This window comes from Pseudorasbora parva, chromosome 10 (genome assembly GCF_024679245.1).
Source record: "Pseudorasbora parva isolate DD20220531a chromosome 10, ASM2467924v1, whole genome shotgun sequence".
Lineage (NCBI taxonomy): Eukaryota > Metazoa > Chordata > Actinopteri > Cypriniformes > Gobionidae > Pseudorasbora > Pseudorasbora parva.
The window spans coordinates 15,330,528-15,350,953 of NC_090181.1; the positions used below are offsets into that span (position 1 = coordinate 15,330,528).

The following is a 20,426-nucleotide window of genomic DNA, read 5'->3' on the forward strand; positions in this document are numbered from 1 at the left end:
GGTAAATATTGTCAAATTAATAAAAAAAAAACTTGTGCTTTTGCAAAACCAATGCATACGATACAGGTAATCACTCCCAAAAATGTTTGGAAATTTTAAAAATGGTCAAGCGGCCTTCATTGGACCAAATGAGATGGATTAAACCAAAACCAAGTAACTAACTAAAGGGATTTTCTTTTCTTTTTTTCTTTTTTTAAGATTTGTATTGTATTTCTAATTAATCAATTGAGTGAATCAATCACCAGTTGTTTATAACACAAAATATAATGCTTACTGGTAACGTTCAGAATGGCTCATCCTAAATGATACCTGTGACTATATCAGCATGCAATATCGTTGACGAAAACTAAAATGTAGTTGAAATTTGAAACTAGACCAAAATCACTCTTTGTTTTTGTTGAATAAAAGAGGCGACAACTAGCTTTCATGCTTACAGTTACACAGGCTACTCAAACCACTGCTACTTCTACTACCGATTACTTTTAGAGGGAAAAGATGACCATAACTGCTGGTCTACGATCTGTTTTCTTCATAATAATAGCATATAATTAGCAAAACGTGTTAGCAGTGTGAATCTGTATTTCAGATGTCAAATGATTCAATTTCTTGTTTTCGTTTCGGTGAGTAATTTAGCCAATCACGGACATGTTTGTTGATGTCTTGAACTCAATGACGTTTTCGGTGTTTCATAAGCCCAAGTGTTATTCAGTCAATCTGTGTTCTGTCACGAGCTACTTCCGCTGTTTGCTGAGACAAAATCCACAATCAAACCTTTTCAGTGATAAACTGCAATAAATCCAAACATGGATCTTGAAAATGCATACATTTCCATTGACTAAAACTAGACTAAAATGTTCACACATTTAGTCCTGATTTTATAGGCCAGGTTTATGACTAAAATGGATGTTTGAGCTGTGTTAACTAAAAGCAACTTGCACTGACATATCTTAAAATATGTCAGTGCCATTGTTTTGTCTCATGATGCACACTAGTACGTTTTGTACACCAGTTTTTTTCTCCAAGGCACGTTTATGAAATTTACTTAAATGCCCTAATTGTACTAAGGCCTAATCGTGGCTTTATCTAAGCCCTGTCTGTGAAACCAGGCCTTTTGTCAAATAAACAAAAACAGGACAATGTTGACTAAATATGATTAAAAAACAACTAAGTACATTTGACACAGGACTAAGACTAAATAAAAAAAACATGTCGGACAAAATTAACACCAATTCAAAGTCACTGGGATGAATCCAGTCACTACGCTCTGGTGGACCCTTTTTGTTTGTAATGAAGGGTTGATCAAACAGTAAGATATGTTTGACATGCTCTTTTCTGTTTGGCAGCATAAACGGGATGTTCAGAAGACCACCAAATACGTGGAGCTCATCATTGTAGCAGACAACAGAGAGGTAGGACTACAAAAAAACACAACAGGTTTGACACAGATTGTGATCCAAGTTAAAAAGTTATTTTTTTGTAGTGTCAGTCAGATATCGCAAAGCCTTGGGTTTGTACATGCTTAACCAAACTGTTTACACGTTGCACTCTAAGTTCTTTAATATCAGACTCGGCAAGAAAGAAAAATCAAGGGAAATGTGCAGTCATAACCTATTGTATTTAGTGAGTACTGTGGAGTATTTGGGTTACCGTAAAGTCTCGGTTCTTTGTTTCACCTTAGTAGGCCAGACCAAAAGCAGGTCATAGAGGGTGGGACCTGACAGGAAGTAGGGCAATGCTCCCAAATGATCAGACAGGAAACAGGAAGTGTTGTGTATAAAGTGAACATTGGATAGGAAAAGGAAGCTAGACAACAAGAAAGTAATCACAGCTGTCTGTATGAGAGCGAGATATTGTGCCGTTTATCCCTTCTTTTGGCTACCTGTCATCCTTTTTTCTTTTTACTTTGATTGCCATTGTTCTACCCTGTCGTAAAGCTTACTTTCCTGTGCTCTTCGGAGTGTGCCATTAGACACACTTCTGATTATGTCCTTACGAATGACATTTGAAGATATTGTCAATCAAGGGGTCCTGCATTGTTTAAAAATTCATCTAGACTGACATTTTGTACTCGTTGCAGTATCTCTCATATCACCTTTTGTCTTTTATTTCCCTCTTCAGTTCCAGAAACAAGGAAAAGATGTGGAGAAGGTTAAGCAAAGGCTTGCTGAGATCGCCAATTACGTGGACAAGGTATAAAAGTTAATTTTTTCGCCCAAATGAATAGGAGCCCTTGATTAGAAGTCTAAAATAGGGGCCTGATTGTCAGAGATGAATGTATAACTGCCGAGGTAAAGGACAAGCTTTTAAATGAGCCCCTTTTTGAAAGAAAGCAGAGTATTTTTAGGTTATAAGTTGACTTATGTCCAGACAGACTTATGGATGGATGGATTTCTTTGTCAATAGATGTATGAGGTCAAGTTCATGAATGAATAGAATGGTTTAATAGTATGCTTTCTCTCAGTTTTACAGAGTGCTGAACATTCGTGTAGCTCTGGTGGGACTGGAGGTGTGGAGTGATGTCGATAAGTGTGCAGTTACCCAAGACCCCTTCACAACCCTGCATGAGTTTTTGGACTGGAGAAAACTTAAACTGCTGCCGCAACGGCCACATGATAACGCCCAACTTATTAGGTACTAACACATCCATATTACTCACATTATCACATACACACTGTGGCACCTGTATCAGATTCCTTACCAAACTGTGCTCTAGCAACACAGATTAAACTATGGCCTTGTCCCTAAAGGCACCTTAAACATTCACAGTCTTCCCATGAGTCTGCACTTTTGTGATGTAGGTAGAGACCGTAAAGACATGTCTAATGTACATACAGTATATATGGATTTTTATTTCAAATAAATTCTCTTCATTTTAATTGTCTGTTAATCAAAGCTGAAAAAACAACAACTGCATACCCAAATCAGGTTATAGGGGAAGCAATGCATAACCAAGTCAGGCTATTATCTATAAAAGGAACCATTATCATAGTATTCTACATTTGTTATAAGACCTCTGCATGTTTAATTCAGCAAGTGCCATAAAATGGTAGAATGTTTTTCTAAACATAGCCTATGTATTAGTCTTAGTCTTATTATTTGGTTTATATATTTAACCACATTTTCATTCTCTTTTGGCAGTGGGGTGTACTTCCAGGGCACCACAATAGGCATGGCTCCCATCATGAGTATGTGTACCGCTGAGCAGTCAGGAGGCATTGTCATGGTGAGAAATCAATCATTACACACTCTCTGTCCCATAATTAGCACATTCACACTGAGCTGCACAACCATCCAGCTGTTTTAGACTTTTATGATTTAAAACAATTGAAATTTAAAGGGAGAGTTCGCCCCAAAAATGAAAAGTTTGTGATTGTTAATCACCCCCACATGCCGTTCCTGGTACATACTTTTTTCCTTGGGGACTAAAGGCCCGTTCAAACCAAGGACAATAATAAAAATGATAACGCTAAAGATTTCGTTTTTTTTTTTTTTTTTAAATTGTTCTAAATATAAAAGAATGGCACCATACCATAACTTGCAGCGGATGAACTATAAAAACATTTACAGTCAATCAGAATCCATCCTGCTGTAAAGAGCTTGAGCATTAAAAGTGATAGACGAAATTACTGAGAATAAACAGAACAGTATTGTCCGCTGGTGTGGACACTAATAGTGATCATTACAGTTATCTTTATAGTTATTGTTCTTGGTGTGAACATGCCTTTAAGCTTAAAAATGCAGAAGGACTTTTTAGGCTTGAAAGCTTCAGTCCGATTTATTCTAATAAATAGAATAAGTGTGTGTGTGTGTGTGTGTGTGTGTGTGTGTGTGTGTGTGTGTGTGTGTGTGTGTGTGTGCGTGCGTGCGTGCGTGCGTGCGTGCGTGCGTGCGTGCGTGCGTGCGTGCGTGCGTGCGTGCGTGCGTGCGTGCGTGCGTGCGTGCGTGCGTGCGTGCGTGCGTGCGTGCGTGCGTGCGTGCGTGCGTGCGTGCGTGCGTGCGTGCGTGCGTGTGTGTGCCCCTGTTTATATTACATTGTAGGGATGTAATGTCCCCATGAGGATAGTAAAACCTGAGATCACCTACACTTTCCACTTTTCAAAAGGCTTATAAATCATACAGGATGAGGGTTTTTTTGTTGAAAAAAGTAAAAATGCAGAATGTTTCCTGTGATGGGTTGGTTTAGGGGTGAAAACGTGTAGGGGGATAGAATGTACAGTTTATATGGGATAAAAACCATTACATCTATGGAGAGTCCCCACAAAGATAGTGAACCAGACGTGTGTGTGTGTATGTGTTCCAAAAAAAAGTAATGTGCTTAGTATGGCATACAGGTTAAAACAAAATTATTTTTCATTTTGAGGTGAATTATTCCTTTGTTATAGGTTGTATTCCACACAGCCCAGATTTAGTAAATCTGCTTTTGTTTGTTTTTAATTTCAGAATTTTTCAACTGATCAATTGACACTAATTTGTGTTGTTTGGCTTGCACTCACCAGTCAGCAGTACTACTTCTTTCACCACCATGCTCCTCCATGGTTTTTCCTAGGCTGATTAGACTGCCTGTTAGGTAGAGGAAGCAAAGGTGTAGTGGCATAAAGAAAGACTACTAAATCCCTCTGTCTTTTTATTGTGTTTATTGGTTTATTTATGATTTCCTGGAAATACCTCCACTCTTTTTTCCCCTCTGTTGCTCCTTAGGTAGGATTTATTTTGAAGGGCTAGTGGTTTGCAGTAAAATACCAATAATTTGCTAAAAATTCTGCATTATAACAGCTTTCGACATGCTAAAATAATGTATCTAATATGATAAAACATTGATGTGTTACCCCACGTATGCATGAGCGGTCTTGGTGAGCATACGAGTACTGTATTGTAATACTAATGATCTAGTGTTTGACTCCAGCAATGCAACTGCAAATAGGCTGTTTATGATCTTGTTGTAGTGCATGATCTTGCAGCACACAGTGTGAAAATGAGTCTAATTAATCCATATGCATTTCAGCCCTATAAGGTCACGCAAGTTTAATCTACTTTCTCTACTTTCAACCACCCAGAGGCTGCCTGTCAGTCAGTGCAGCACTACCTTATTCAGCCATCTATTGCTGCTTTTCTGCTGTATGACTAAATAACTCACATTTACATTTTTATTAGTCTAGATCTATCATCCATGCCACTGTAACAAACTGTCTTTCTTAAACAGGGCCTCACAGAGATGAAGTCATTAGCCATAGGTCTGAGTTACAAACTATTGTGGTGCTGTATGATAAATGGTTTCCATTACGTTCTTAAAGGGACAGTTCACCCAAAAATGAAAATGCTGTCATCAATTACTCACCCTCCATTGCTGTTTGGTTTCTTCTGCCACTAAAAAAGAGATGTTAGGTAGGATCTTTTCCATAGAAAAAAGTAAAAAGGGTCACCAGGGGCTGCCAAACTCCAAATATGTAACACCATTTAAAAAAAAAATGTATATGTAACACAAATCGAATATTTCTGTAGTTATGTTTGTCATTTTTGACACCATTTACTTGGTTTCTGTCAGGACTATCATCAAAGATGACTGAAACTTAGCATACAGTTTGGATTGTGGTATGGTTCTGGACATGAGATCCCTGCCCATCCATGCAGCCTAGCATGGATAAGAGCAAGAAAAGTAGCAATATCTTCCTTAGGGTAAACAGAACCGAACCAATACGAGGTATTGCTATATCATTAATGTTATTAATGACAATAATTGAATGTAACAACATACAGTATTTCAAGAAAATCATTTGAGTTGAAGAGGAATATCAGAAGCCAAATCCATACTGGATGACCGGAGGAGCTGGGGATGGAGGAGGGTAATTGGCTCCTGAGCAATGCGATAAAGTCTCTGATAATACTGAATGGACCTTATAGATATATGGTGTGATGGGCGCCGTATTCCTATAAGTAGGAGTGAATCAGCTTGGTGTCAGCTGATGCGAGCTTGACTAATGTGACCTGCCAGAACTAAAACTACATTTGATTTGTATGGAGAACAGCTGCAAGAACATTCTGCTAAATTTCTCCGTTTGTGTTCTGTGGCATTTTTGGAAAGGGTGTTAATTTAAGCTACTTCATAAAATCATCAGATCCATTAAAGAGAGTAAGAGAGATAGAAGGGACATGGAAAAAAAGAAGAAAATAGGTTTGATTTAGGAAAAGACACACTGGCTGATGCATCTCTGTATTTGCTGCTGTGGTTTCAGAGTCTTGTTTTCATATGTGCGTGTCTCCCCCCATGCACTAACATATGGCAAACAGAGACTGAAAATGAATCCTGCAGTGAATTAAACCATCTTGTACCATGTTATAAGTTGACTTATCAGCTTAAAAGGCCTTGAAAATCCTGTGCGTTAACTCACAAATTGTCTAAGGAGATAAGGAGAATGTAACAATATGACCTTTGGACAAACTATAATGGGCACAGCTTGCATGATTACAGGAATCCAAAAGTTGGGAATTCCTTTGATTGAAGATACCCTATAAAATCTGGAACTAACTTGACAGAAGCACAAGAGCACTTAAATATGGCTGTTACCACTATAAAGGCACCATGTTTTCAATGTGGCAGCTTGGTAGTGGCTTCTTGGAATAGTTAAGTCTAGATTTCCCACGGCATTAGCCACTGTATTAGTCTGCAATTACGCTCCGAGAGGGGTGAGTCAGTCATACTCAAAATATACAGTCATCAGTGGCACCCTATAGATCTTGAATAAATGAAATGAAGTAGAGAAATCTCACCCGTTGGCACTGAAAGCTAAGATGAGCCTGTTATGTTCCTTACCCTGTAATCAAGGAAGAAAATGGCACTTTGATGTACAGTGAAATGGAAAAAATGCAGTCAGGGTATAGTGGTGTGAAAAGATGGCAGCTAAACTAAGGAAAAAATCTGTTTCTGAGTTACAAGAGGTGGTTCGCTGGTAACCAGGTCACGCTCGTGAGGCAGCAGGGAGGTTTCCTTCACCTCAGCTGAAATGGATAACACTGAAGCTCTGCTTTGTTCTCGATGAAATTCAGAAGATGAAGAGAGCAGTACAACAAGAGAAGGAGAATAAGAGCAGTGGCGCTTGTATGTGTTTTTATTCAAGGTTGTAAGAGATTTAAAAAGAGTGAGTTTAAAAGAGAAAGGATAAAAATTCATAGGAGCATCCAGAGCTCTTCAAGACATTTAATAACAGCTGTCTGTTGGTCCTTTCACGTGACATACAATATTAATCAGCTATTATGTGTTTTTTTTCCCAGTCTTGTATGACGAAAGCCCCTACATGAAGATATTTTAAACATACAACATTATGGTTGCACTTTATTTTACAGTGCATGCACTTGTTATGTACTTACAGTATACTCGTCCACAAAAATACTGAGTAGTGTAAGGTAAATACATGGGTTAAGTTGAGGTTTTGGGTAGGTTTAGGGTTAGCACATAGTTATTACCCAGTTAGTCATTACCACAATATGTGCATAGTGAGTTCAGCACTTTTCTTTTACATTTTAATTTTATAAAAGTGCTTATCTGACGGCCTTATTTTATTGAAAATATTTTTTGCAAGAAAATGTTAGTGTTGCCATGTAGTTTCTAAGATGTTCCATAGTGTTCCGTGTTGTTCTAGAGCCGTGGTTCTTAAACCTGTCCTGGAGGACCACCAGCCCTGCACATTTTGTAAGTCTCCCTATTTCTGAGACACCCATTTCAGGTCTTGCAGTCACTACTAATGAGCTCAAGAGTTGAATCAGGTGTGTTAGATGAGGGAGACATACAAAATGTGCAGGGCTGGTGGTCCTCCAGGACAGGTTTGAAAACCACTGTTCTAGGGTGTTCCCTGTTGGCTTGATATTCTTCCTTCAGCATAAAAGTACAGTCACATTTACTGTTGTTTGGACAGTTTTTATGGGCGAAATCCATGCATTTCAATAGAAAATCATGCAATCTGGGATTTTGCATGAGAGCCTGCAGCTGAAGTTGGTCAAGCGAATTCGTCCCGTTGACCCAGAAAGCTGCTTGGTTTGAAAGTGAACTGTGCTTCATGCATTGCTACTCTATTGAAAATGACCAATGAACTTGTTGCTCATGAAATTTAAAAAAAAAAAAATCCTACCAACTGTTTTTTTTCTTTCATCTTTTTTTCAGTTGTACTGCTTTTTAAGAGGAGATATCTATCAGATTAGTCAAACATTATTTTGATTCACCCCCTGGGCCCTGTATCTCTTTCAATGGCAGTTGCCAATCTACAAATATAATATACATCAAGAAGATACGCAAATAAATACAGCACAAACTGGTTAGAGATATATATCACATGACATTGTGTGGTTTCCTAGGATCACTCGGACAATCCTCTGGGAGCTGCTGTGACTTTGGCCCATGAGTTGGGCCATAACTTTGGAATGAACCATGACACACCAGAGCGAGGATGCGGCTGTAGGATGACTGTAGATCGTGGCGGCTGCATCATGACCCCCTCTACCGGGTGAGTATGTGCTTAAAGAAAATCAAGTTTTAATGTTGTATATGTCTAGTGTTTTAAATATGCTTTGACAAATCATGTGCCAATTCATAAGTCAACACCATTGCTAAGTATTTAAAACTCCAGTGATCCAAAGACGGCCTAAAAAATGCATTTTGAAATGCTTGTTTTTATGTCACAAACTACATTGTAACCAATCACGTCGACGTGTGGGTGGGCTTTAGCTTATCCTTACTATGTTGTGATAGCCTAGAAATCTAGACGCACCCTAGTGGCAGCAAATCTAATCTGCCGCGAGTGTCGTCTAGCAACTCTCAATACACTTCTGAGCTGTATACGCCAAACTCTGGTCGGGCCAATCACATTGTGTATAGAGTCGGTGGGCGGGGCTTAATATAATGATGGCAGAGTTGCGCTTGCGTGCTTCTAGTAAACACAGAAACTGGCGAACAGCGGTCTTTCGAATCAGCTTTGACCGCGACTCTGGAAGACTTGGAGTTAAGCTTTTCTCTGAGAAAAGAACAAAGAACGGCACTGAAGTCATTCTTAAGAAGGGAAGATGTGTTCGGAGTTTTGCCGACCGGATACGACGAAAGTTTAATCTTTCAACTAGCTCTGCTTCACCTTCGTTGCTCTGGTTGGTTGTAGCGCTATCCTATCGCGTGCAGAGGGAGTTTGAAAGACAACCGTTTATCCCGCCCCTCGGATTGAGTCCTGTCAATGATGAGTTTCCAGACCAAACATCTTGATGTGGGTCTGGCTTGTCAGGCTAATGCTGTGAAGCAGCAGAGTCTCAAGAGAAGCCAGGTTATCCCGGTTGATATGAAAAATTGGGTACTTTTAGCAATGTGGCGGGTGAATTATGTATATCATACAATGTTATGATGAACTATGCCTTTCTCTACTGACGTTCTATGTTCAAAGCATTTCTAAGGATGCTAATTTTTAGAAGGCAGACAGAAATGGCAAACGGGAACATGGTTTGTGTAACATTAACTACACATTTATTAGCTGTTTGATAACATTGTCAAGCAAAAGACTAATCATATTAATTACCATTGTGTGTCCAACGTTGTAAAGAGCGGTACAATTGTGCAGCGTTTACCTCTGTAGAGTTGGCCGAGTGGATCTCTGGCCTGGTGTGATTGAGTGGAGGTGAGGCTGATTTGCATATTCTGTGTATACCAAATTGAAGCAAGTTGCATTCAAGCAATTTTAAGGCATGAAGATTTTTTTTTTTTAAATATGTAATTTTGGTGATCAAAGATGAGTTTTATGGTATAACATTGATTACAGGGGGACTTTAATAAAATTGCTGATTACTTGCTGATTACGGCAAAACCTGGTTTTATCACTAAACCAGGTTTTTGCCGCTTGACAAAAGACTGTGACAAGGCTCAATATCTATCAAGTCTTTGATAACCTCCTCTTTTACTCCTGAGTGGAGTAACCTGTCTGGATTTGATGTATAAATTCACAGCAGACGTATCACTCTACAGCTCAATTAGTCTCCAACGAGCCCCATTATCTGGGGAACGGGCAAATCAAGCGCTCATCATTCATGTACACAAGAGAATAATCAGCCGTTTACCTGCATCTTATTGACCAGGGGTTAATTAGCCGTCTCCCAGTGATGAATTTGCTCTACATACCTATACGTCATCGCTGACATGAGTCTGGTCTCAGACTGAAACGCAAAAACTTGTAGATAGGAGGAAGGCTTGCTTCGTCCACTCCGAAATTTGGATTTCAGACATTCAGTCGTCGCCTGGCTTCTCGTGATAACACGCTCGACTGTAATGGTTTTCAGCACGTGACTGGTCTCGAACGTGGGTAAACACCAGGTTGATAAGGTGAGACTGGCTCATAATGGAAAATTTCTCTCCTTACACTTACGCCAGTTTGCCTTATCAGACGATGAACCAGTGAGTCGGTTGCGATGGGGTCTTTAGATGTGGTACTGGAGTGCTGGAATGGAGAGTGAAATCTGCGATCCTTGGATTTTCAGTTCTGTGGCCAGGTTGTTTTGAGTTAATCACTTGAGACATAAATGTCATGTGACTAAATCCTTTGGAATTGCAGGGCAATGTCAATGAGAACAGGTCAACACAGATGCTATGTTAAAGTCCAGGCAAAACCTTGACCCCTTGGTATAACTAAACTGGTTCATTCTCCACTCATATGCATTTTCACACTACCTTTTACGCTACACCATGCAAGGCTGCGTTTATTTTTGTCAAATACATTTTCTTGGGATTTCTCGTTTACTGTTAGATATGAATTATTGAGCCAGTACCTCAAAATTCTGTTTAAAAAGAAACAGCCTGAGACGCACATTACCTTCTAGTGTTTTTGAGATATTCCAGGATCAGAATTGTGGCACTTGGGTCTAAAGTACAGCTGCAATTTGCCGTTTCTGAAATATTGCATGCAAGTCACTAGTAATCATCTGTCCTCTCTCAGCTGTGACCGGTTTTCAATCTCTCTGCTGTGGCTGTCTTATCTCATAGTGGGGATATTTTTGTTGGACCGCTGCTCGACCCTGGGTCACGGCCATAACAAACAGCACAACCCTATTCTCCCATTATGTGTTCATATGACAACAAGACAACGTGCTGGGAAGAAATCTCTCTGGGCTTTATAAAACTACCTCAGGGGGGAGGGGGAGGTCGCGAGAGGTGTTTGTCGTCTATTTTAGCCGCAGGTAGCGAGGAGAGGTTGACATCATTTTTACTTTTTTCCTTTAAATATTCATAGCTCTAAATCCAGCAGCGCAATGGATGAATACTTAAAAAGGACTTAGCGCTTCTGCAAAAAGAAGGTGCTTTTAAAAGAATGCTGGAGTGCCAAAGCTTGTCCCCACCTTTCAAAATAACCCCTCGCACATCGCTCAGTGCGGATTCATTTAGAGTTTGCTGTTTACATCTGATAGGTTCATGTAGGGTTTGTAAGTCAAAGCGTTTGTTTTGTATTGTTTTATTGGCAGTGTACATGAATTTGTTGTATCAGAGAAGCTGTATATGTACTTTTGCAGAGTCAGGAAAATGCTGGCCTATTTTTTATTCCCATGGGAGAATAAGGACACTGGCTTCCTTAGTTCATCTCTTAAGGCCGGAACTCACGGACACACACAAAGACACAAAAAACACATCCATAGACAAAGAAAAATCCCTTTCTTAATCAATATTTTTTCTTATTTTATGGATTTTTAGATATTTTCCCTAAAGGACAAGATCAGGTAACTTTTAGAATAAGAACTGCTAAATATATTCAAATTCAAAAGTTTGGAGTCAGTGTTTTTTTTGTTGTTGTTTTTGTTTTCAGCAAGGATGCATTCATTTGATCAAAAGTGACAGTAAAGATATTTATTATGCTCAGAAGTGTTCTATTTTAAATAAATGCTGTCCTTTTGAACTTTCTGAACATCACAGAATCCCGCACAAAATAAATCCAGTTTTCAAAAAAAATCTCTTAAGACTGCACATCTCTACACTGCTCTTTTGTGCGTCTCTGTCTCTCTTACACTTCCTCTCTCTCTCTCTCTCTCTCTCTCTCTTCTCTCTCTCTCTCTCTCTCTCTCTCTCTCTCTCTCTCTCTCTCTCTCTCTCTCTCTCTCTCTCTCTCTCTGACAGCTTTTGCGAGCTCTCAGTCCCTGTGTCCTGTAGGGTCAAACAAACAATAACATTCAGTCTGGAAGATTCAGAGCTGGAAACGCAACAGAAAGACAATTGGAAACGAGACTGAATAAGTTCTGACAGACAGGACAGATAGACAAAACGGAGGAACGAAAATAGAAATTAAGAACTACCGTAGATCTGTTTCAATTCAGCCTGAAGCATAAACAGGAAGTTATTGTCGGCTTCTTAATGTTTTTCAGCCAAATACAATAGCCAACATGTGTGCCAAACTACGGTATAAGGAAGAAATAAGGCATTCATTTGAAAATGAAGGGAGGAAATTGCAATGCTGAACATGGCTGCTTCTTTTGCTTATTTCCATGTATAAATTCCTATGGAGCCGAATTTTTGACAGGAACAGTACATGCAAAGCTGGAAATGGCTGTCAGGGATGTTACCAAGGTGGCTGCAAGGTGGACTTACTTGCTCTACAAAGGCACCAAAGAACAAACACGCAGATATGAGGCTATCAGCAGGGTGTTAAACATTGTGATTTGACTTCGTTAGAAAGTACTTACCTCACACAATCTCAGCCTGTATCTTCCCTACAGAGCAAATGAGGGAAGAACGTTTGTCTGTAATATCAAGCATGTCAGATGGCCTTTTGGAAAGAGCACATGAGATGCTATCGCTTAATGGGTATCGCGTTCACCTTTTATTGTGGTGGCCGCACACCGAATCCCAAATGGCGGAGTTATCTTCTAAATGACAGGCAGCACAAAAGAGCCCGACTTTGAATCGGTTTGCGTCGCCTGAGGAGGCTGATTAAGCAGACATTAATTTCCTCATTCCACACCTATCACTGATAACATAACAGCTCTAATAGGTCAAGCTCAGAATGGGGTTTTGATAAAGCCTAGATTCAAATTACTTTGAATTGCAGCGTTTTTCTACCACTTAGAAACTGTCTGGGCAGGTTCATGCAGATTACTACTGCGTGTGTGTGTGTGCGTGCGTGTGTGCGTGTGTGTGTGTACAGTATGTGTGCAAAAAGAATAAGACTGCGCGTAAGCAATGGATTAAATTCAGGCTAATTGGAAAAACTTGCCTGTGGTGTCACTGATGTTAACAAAAAGGTAAATGTGAGCGGAAAAAAAGGCATTTGCTGAAGCAGCCATGCCATTTTAGTTTGCTTCTAGTCTTTGAGCTAATTTATCTCAATTGCTTCCAGTGGCTTGTACACGAAACCTCTACACTGCAAGTGTAATGCTATACCAGGTGAGCTACAGAAAAGCCATGCATATGAAGATCTGGTTATCAAAATGTTTCAGTTTACAAATCATGCACTATGGTAAAAGTGTTAAGCACTTACTTGCATGGCAGGAACAGTTTTTAATAAAAAATCTGCCCCTGTAATCATATTTTGCACAGAAATAATAATGTTTTACCGTGTTCATTTCAGCTAGGAAGCAGTAAATTGTATGTATAGGTAAGAATCTGAAGTTTAGCAAGTGTTTTCTTTTAACATATTTTCGTGCATGGGTGTGTGTATTATAATATCAGATGTCGTCATGGATTGACCGAAAACTAGGCTGTTCTGACATCTCCCAAAGTGAAATGTGAACATGTCTGGAATTCTGTGACGTACTGTAGAAGGATTTCGGCTAACACTGACCAGAGAAATGTTTGGGAAACAGAAATAATTTGGTAATGCGCGAGCTCAGCTGAAACAATACTCGTCAGGGGGTTTCTCTTTGTGTGAACGCCTTAAAAAAAACAAGAAGTGAGACACTTGTGCCTAGATGAGCTCAAGTGCAAAGCCAGGTTCAATATTTTAGGATGGACACCAGGATGTTGTGTGTTGATATCCTCAAAATGTTTTCTTAAAGGGCTAGTTCACCCAAAAACCGAAATTGGAAACAACTTCATTATAACTAGTGTAATAAAGTATTTACAATTCATTTGCAAATAGTTAATTGTTTATTACCTGTAGTTAATACATTAATAGACTAAATAGTGAGTTCTACATTCAGTGTCATTGTAAGTAACAAAGTATTATTGTTTAATTGGCTTATATGTAAAGAGTTAGATAACACTTTGTTAAAGGTGCACTATGGAGCTTTCCGTCCACTAGAGGGCGCCTATTCAAAACAAATCGTAGTTTGATGATGCAAAGTGTGAGCGCAGCATCTTGGGAGATGTGGTCTTCTCATCACAGCCGGTGGAAAATAGGACTCGGGCGGAAATCACGTTCATGCATGCGGTTTTTAACGTTACTGTAGTCTAAAGCAGAGCAGGACCGAGTGTTATGGACCTGAGCACGGCTGCTGGAGCGATTGTTAAACAAATACCCGCCTCGCGAATACCGGGACTTTTATTATGACGGGACGGGAGACAGTCGCCGGTCGCCTGCACTGATCAGCTCTTCCGGTTATGATTTTGAGGTAATGTAGCTCTGTTTATCATATTAGATACATTTAAGTGTGTTCAAAACGATGTTATGACTTTACTCTGTGCGTTCACTTGTTCACACTGCTAAGAGTAAAGCGCTCCTGCCACATAAAAGCCGAAACCGAGGGTAACGCAGATATGACGCAATTGACAGGCGACTCCCTCAAATGCAATGTTAAAACGTCCCTGTCCTTAGTTAAAATAGCAATTTTCTCACAATTTACAAATAGTTGAAAACTTCTGGGATATTGTAGGTACTCAGCTGAACAAAATATATAACACCTGCCTAGTGGTTTTTGGATATTTTACTGCAAAAATACTACATAGTTCACCTTTAAATGGTTCTCGATTAGGTCTCGGAAAATGGAAATGTGACATTAATTAAATGCTTGAAATTGCATTTATTTAATTATTATTATTATTATTATTATTATTATTATTATTATTATTATTATTATAAGAATGATAATTATTGTTATTAAAATGTTTACAATTACATTAAACCAAAGCTAAACATGACCACTTAAAAATAAATTGTTAAAGGAATTAATATAATTCTTTAGTGTCTAAATGAAAACTTTGTAATATACTTGAATAAAAAATTCTCATTAGTATTGTAAGAAAACACTAATTTTACCTGGTCAAAAACAGCTCTGTTTTCACCAAGCCATTTCAGAGCATACGACTTTAATGCTAATGATCTTTGCTCACCCCGCCCCTCTGTTCTGTGGGGTGCTTTCACGTGGGGTCGTTCCCTAGACAACAGTAGAGGCGAAAGAATGGCAACGGGAGGCTCTGAGGACAGATCATGGGACAGATCTGTGCAACTGTATCAATAGTCTATTAAAGCAATAACTGTTACAACAGTAACAAGTTTACAGTAACAGACACCGTTATAAACCATCTACATAATTAAGCTTAGTGTAGTGTTACCACGTCCATGGTAACTTTAAAACCAGCGTACACAGTTTGTAATAACACGATAACCATAACGCGTTGTTCATTTTAAACGCGGGGTTATGAATGAGAACGTAATGCATAAAATGCATGCCACAATTTAACTTACCCCCTTTAGCCGCATTCATTGTGAAGCAAGCACGCGTTTCAAACTACACTCACTTCTTCTGGAGGGGCAGCAGGAACACGAGCTGGTACAGATCTTTATTTGGATGCAGCTTCTTAGCAAAACCTGCTTTATACTGACCCTCGGTTATAAAGCAGTCTGGTGAGAAATGCTTTGCAGTTCGCACAAACATAAAAGCGTTGACGAAAACAAAACTCAGCCCCTGTGTCTTCAGCGGTTCGGATAAAGGAACATCAGAATGACTACTGTGTTCATTATTACACCCAAGAAGAGAACACCACAATCGCTTGGACGGCATTCTGCTCCAGCGCATCAACAATGGCGGACTGTGATGATGATGATGACAGAGCTCGCTCAGGGCGGGTCTGAGTTAAAACGCTGCTGTCAATCATCAATCGTGGGAGTGGTGTCCGACCGTATGATGTCACATGGTCGAACGGCTCGATTTGAGATGGGAAAACATATAAGGAGATAAAAAAAAAAAAAAAAACACTGGATGGTTTTTTATCATTATAGGATGGTTGTGGACAGGCACTGCCAACACACATTTCTATACAATCAGCTTTTAAAAGTACATGTACCATCATATGACCCCTTTAATAAAATTTAAATAAAATGTTATCAATATCAATTACATAAATACTCATAAGATCAAGTTAATGTGATTAAGGTAGGTGTGTGTGCGTGCGTGTGCTTAATGTATTTGTAAACATTTTAAGTAACACTGAATATGAATGCAATAATGTCTAAAAGGTTGGTTTAAAACGTGTAATTTTCCCATTTTCCATGACCTAAAGTGAGAACTATTTACTATTAAGTCTATCTAGCTCTAGATATAAGCTTATTAAACAATAATTATTCTTTACAGTGACAATGAATAAAAAACTCACTTAAGTCTATTAATGGATTAACTACAGTTTATAAAATATTAACTATATACTAATGGTTTGTAAATGATTTGTAAGTACTTTAATACACTATAGTTAGATATAGCGTTACCCAAAAATTGCCATCATTAACTCACCATCTTGTCATTTCAAACACATGACTTTCTTTTTTCAGCAGAACACAAAAGAAACATTCTTTTTGCAGGAAAACTACATGCTCTTATTGTATAGATTCAGAAGACTTGTATGTAGTGTATAATATTGCATTAACACAGCAGGTGCCGGGATTAGATCTGAGGTGTCAACAGCACAAGCGAGATTGATTCGAGTTATTGGGTTTTCTGCAAACACTTCAACATTCCACTGTTGCTTCAGTGAATCAATGTTTAAGCACACTCGTTTTGGAGAGGACAGCAGGCGTGTAATTTCAGAATAATTTACGTCGTAATCAGCATCTGGGTTCATTGTTGTGCTCAATAGTCTTGGAAAATATGTGGTTTCGCTTAGATTTATAATTATAAAGCAGATGCTTAATGATAGCAGTTAAAGTTTCAGATGCGAGCAGATCTCGGAGTTGAGTGAAGAGGCTTTGACAGGGTAGACTGCAGGAGTTCTCTGTGGATTTTTTGCGTCTGTGGCTGTGATTTACAGGGGGAAAGAAGTAAAGCGAAGTTCAAGCAGGGAGGATTTGTTGTTTGCTTGAATTCATAAGGAGGGCTTTAGGGGTTGCACAGATGCTGGGAAAAGAGCGATTCGGTTGGCAATCATGAAAGTTGAGTGAAGAGAGAAATTATGTGAGGGTTTAAGTACACTCGCACACTTAACTCTGTAAATATGTACATGTGTCTGCGTGTGTTTTATGCTTGGCAATATCTTTGGTCTAATCCTAAACCCCTCCCGCAGCACTTTTTGAAAGTGGACTGGCACGCAGATCTCAAACTCATGCTCGTATGTGCCTCAAACCATGTCTGCATGCCAGGCCATACAGCCCAATCTGGCTTTTGCTAGCACCATTCATCGCCAATTCAGCTTAACCTACTTGATCTGGTGCCAGCCTCTGCCAGCTTACCCACTACCATTCAAAGTTCTCCATCCCCACTGCCAATTCCTTTTTAAACCCAAGTCCTTTCCTCCATCACATTACTATTCTAGCCCTCGCCGCTGCAAACGGCTCATTGCGCAAACTACAGTGCTGCTTAAATGTCATTTTTGGATCATTAGCTTTTTCTTAGAATGTTTAAGATACAGTATGTGTCGCTTCCATTTGCAAATGTCATGACTTTTACTTCCAGACGCCCCTACTGATTGGTCTCTTTCAACTGTAATCCCTTTAAAGGCGGCATTAAAACTCTTCTGTGTGTTTGATTGTGCCCCAGCTTACTGCCACACTGCGAGCATCTGTGAGATTTGCAAAAGACCATCGCCTCGTTGCAAATCAATGTTTTGGAGCTAAATTGCTCGTTTCTGATTTATTGTCACTAAGCTGACCGTATTGGTTTGTCTAGTTAAGAACTCGCTGACGCATCAATAGAGTTCTGTCGATTTGTTTGTTTCTCCTATGTAAGAAAAATCTAAATGAGATCTATTAAAGTGCCCCTGTTATGCTATTTTAAAGCCTCCTTATTTTGTTTTTAGGGTCTCCTACAACAGGTTTACGTGCATCCTAGGTCAAAAAACACTTTAATTTTCTTATGTATTTAATTAGGGCTGGACCGAATGCAATTTTTTTGAGCTTCGAAGCTTCGGTAGTAATAAACATTGAATATTCGAAGCTTTGGAGGGAAGGGGCTGAACATATATTCTTCTCTCAAATAAAGGCAGGACTCTCGAGAAGCGGCGCGCCTCACGCAGGCAGGGCTTATATGCTCTGAGAACGGACACTGCACTAGTGATACAAAACACACATACAGGTCTGTTACGTCCCAGTTTTGCAACACGCTCTCACTCCCAACTCGTCAACATATTGGCGTTTAGTCAGGATTAATGCAGTATTTTTAGAACCCTTTTAGCGTCTTTTTTTGAGCAGGGTGCTTTATTAATTTCAATGAGAAACCTTTGGCGACAGATGCATTGGGCATATCATAATGAAACTATATATTGGATTATGATTTTGCCATTATGACATGTTTATTTTTATTTACGCTAATTAGACACGTGTTAACATGTAACCCAACGCCATCCCTAAACCTACCAATTTGTGTATTATATGATATAAAACACAAGATATATATATATATATATATATATATATATATATATATATATATATATAAAACAGGCAGATACGACTGCACGCACAACTTTATTCAAAAAGTACAAATATTCCGAGTGTTCCAAGCACAAAACGATTGATTTGTGTGCTGAAAATACTCAAAAGCGATCAGCGTCTCCATCCGCTGAAGATCATGCACACATCTAATAATTACCGCCCGAAGAAACGTTATGTCAGATAGTGAAATTCCATTGGCTCTTGTATGTCTCGTGACCAGTTGCGTCATTACATCAGTATTGATTATAAAATGTAATTGGCACTCGTGTGTCTTGTGACCGATTGCGTCATGCTAAAGAGTCGCGTGCATCATTTGAATGCGATATGAATGAGTGCATTCACGGAGCAGCGGGATCATCACTTCATCGGATGACTTCAGAAGACTTGAAATGCAGTTAATACTTTTATACTGTTTTAGTCCGTTTTTGCAATAAATAGCTGTGACTGTACTTTTATTTGCCTGTTATGTGTTTTATATTGTTGAGAAATGGGTAGGTTTAGGGTAGGAGTTGGGTTAGTTGCTCCAAAATATAAAAGTAGCCTATAAATATTCATAAAATCATGTCTTCTTTTACAAATGCAAAGAATTAAATGTGTCTTGATCTGACACATTAGGCAAACAACTGAAAGGAATGGAGCACCCTGCTCGAAAATTTGGTTTCAAAGCCAAATGTAAAAGTGCATATTTAAGGAAGTTTGTCATTGTACTGTTTTTTTCCGTTTCTCATTAAGAATAAATGCGTAATAGGCTAATGAACCCACAATTCTAGCAACTCGCCCCTGAATTGGCAAACCGAAAGTAAACTCGTGCGGCTGCATTTGTTCATGGCCGCTCCGCGCACAAGCTCTGCAATGTGACGGTGAGAGAGAATTTTCTCACATTTACATCCCTAATGGGTAAAAAGTCGAATAGATTTTATATTATTCTATTTTTCACCATGTCAAACCAACACAGCTTAACCCAAAGCATGCGCTTCTTCCATATAATTAAGCTTGTGTAGCTTTGCGCTCTAGACAGAATAGCCTACTCCGTTGCCGGGAGCATTAAGAAGCAAATATATTTATTAAGTATAACAAGGTTGGTTCTTATTCAACTGTCCATCCTATTAAAACTGCTTGGCTATGAAATAACTGTAAAATAAAAATAAAAATTGGTATTTCGCCAGATTTTATATTGTAAAGATATGCAGGTGTGAATGAGAACCATTTCAAGGGGGATGCCAGATCAAAAAAAAAGAAAGGGGAAAAAAAAGAAAAAAAGAAAAAACCTGAATATTCGAACCCCAAATTTGAAACTCGAATACCAACCCATTGAACGAATATTTGAATATTCTGGTACAGCCCTACATTTAATATAACCTGATTTCTTAAAGAGTCTGAATTTTTTGGTTCAAAATTTTGTGTTCAACGCCTATTACCAGAACTGAATTTCAGCTCTGGAGCCCCACTCAATCCTCAGATATTGTAAAGACAAGAAAATGGCCATGTCATGAAAAGATGGCCATGTCAATTCGAGCCAGAGTCTGACGATGAAACATTGGTAGAGCTAGTCGATCCACCAGAAACTCCATCGCAAGCGCAACTTAAACAGAACTAATTTATTGAGGTGCACGTGTGGGAATTGAATCA

General features: G+C 39.0%; 1 protein-coding gene across 4 annotated transcripts in view; it reads left to right on the forward strand.

The window, feature by feature from the left end:
- The window catches only part of adam12b (ADAM metallopeptidase domain 12b), a 126,478-nt gene that overhangs the window by 69,277 nt on the left and 36,775 nt on the right, over window positions 1–20,426 (forward strand). For all 4 annotated transcript variants that reach the window (XR_010908020.1, XR_010908021.1, XM_067455287.1 and 1 more), the window contains exons 7-11: window positions 1,344–1,409; window positions 2,119–2,190; window positions 2,462–2,631; window positions 3,139–3,223; window positions 8,344–8,492. Coding sequence is in view for 2 of the 4 variants with exons in the window: in XM_067455287.1 (XP_067311388.1) it covers window positions 1,344–1,409; window positions 2,119–2,190; window positions 2,462–2,631; window positions 3,139–3,223; window positions 8,344–8,492 (542 nt within the window). In the remaining 2 variants the exon portion in view is untranslated. The remainder of the gene's footprint in view (window positions 1–1,343; window positions 1,410–2,118; window positions 2,191–2,461; window positions 2,632–3,138; window positions 3,224–8,343; window positions 8,493–20,426) is intronic.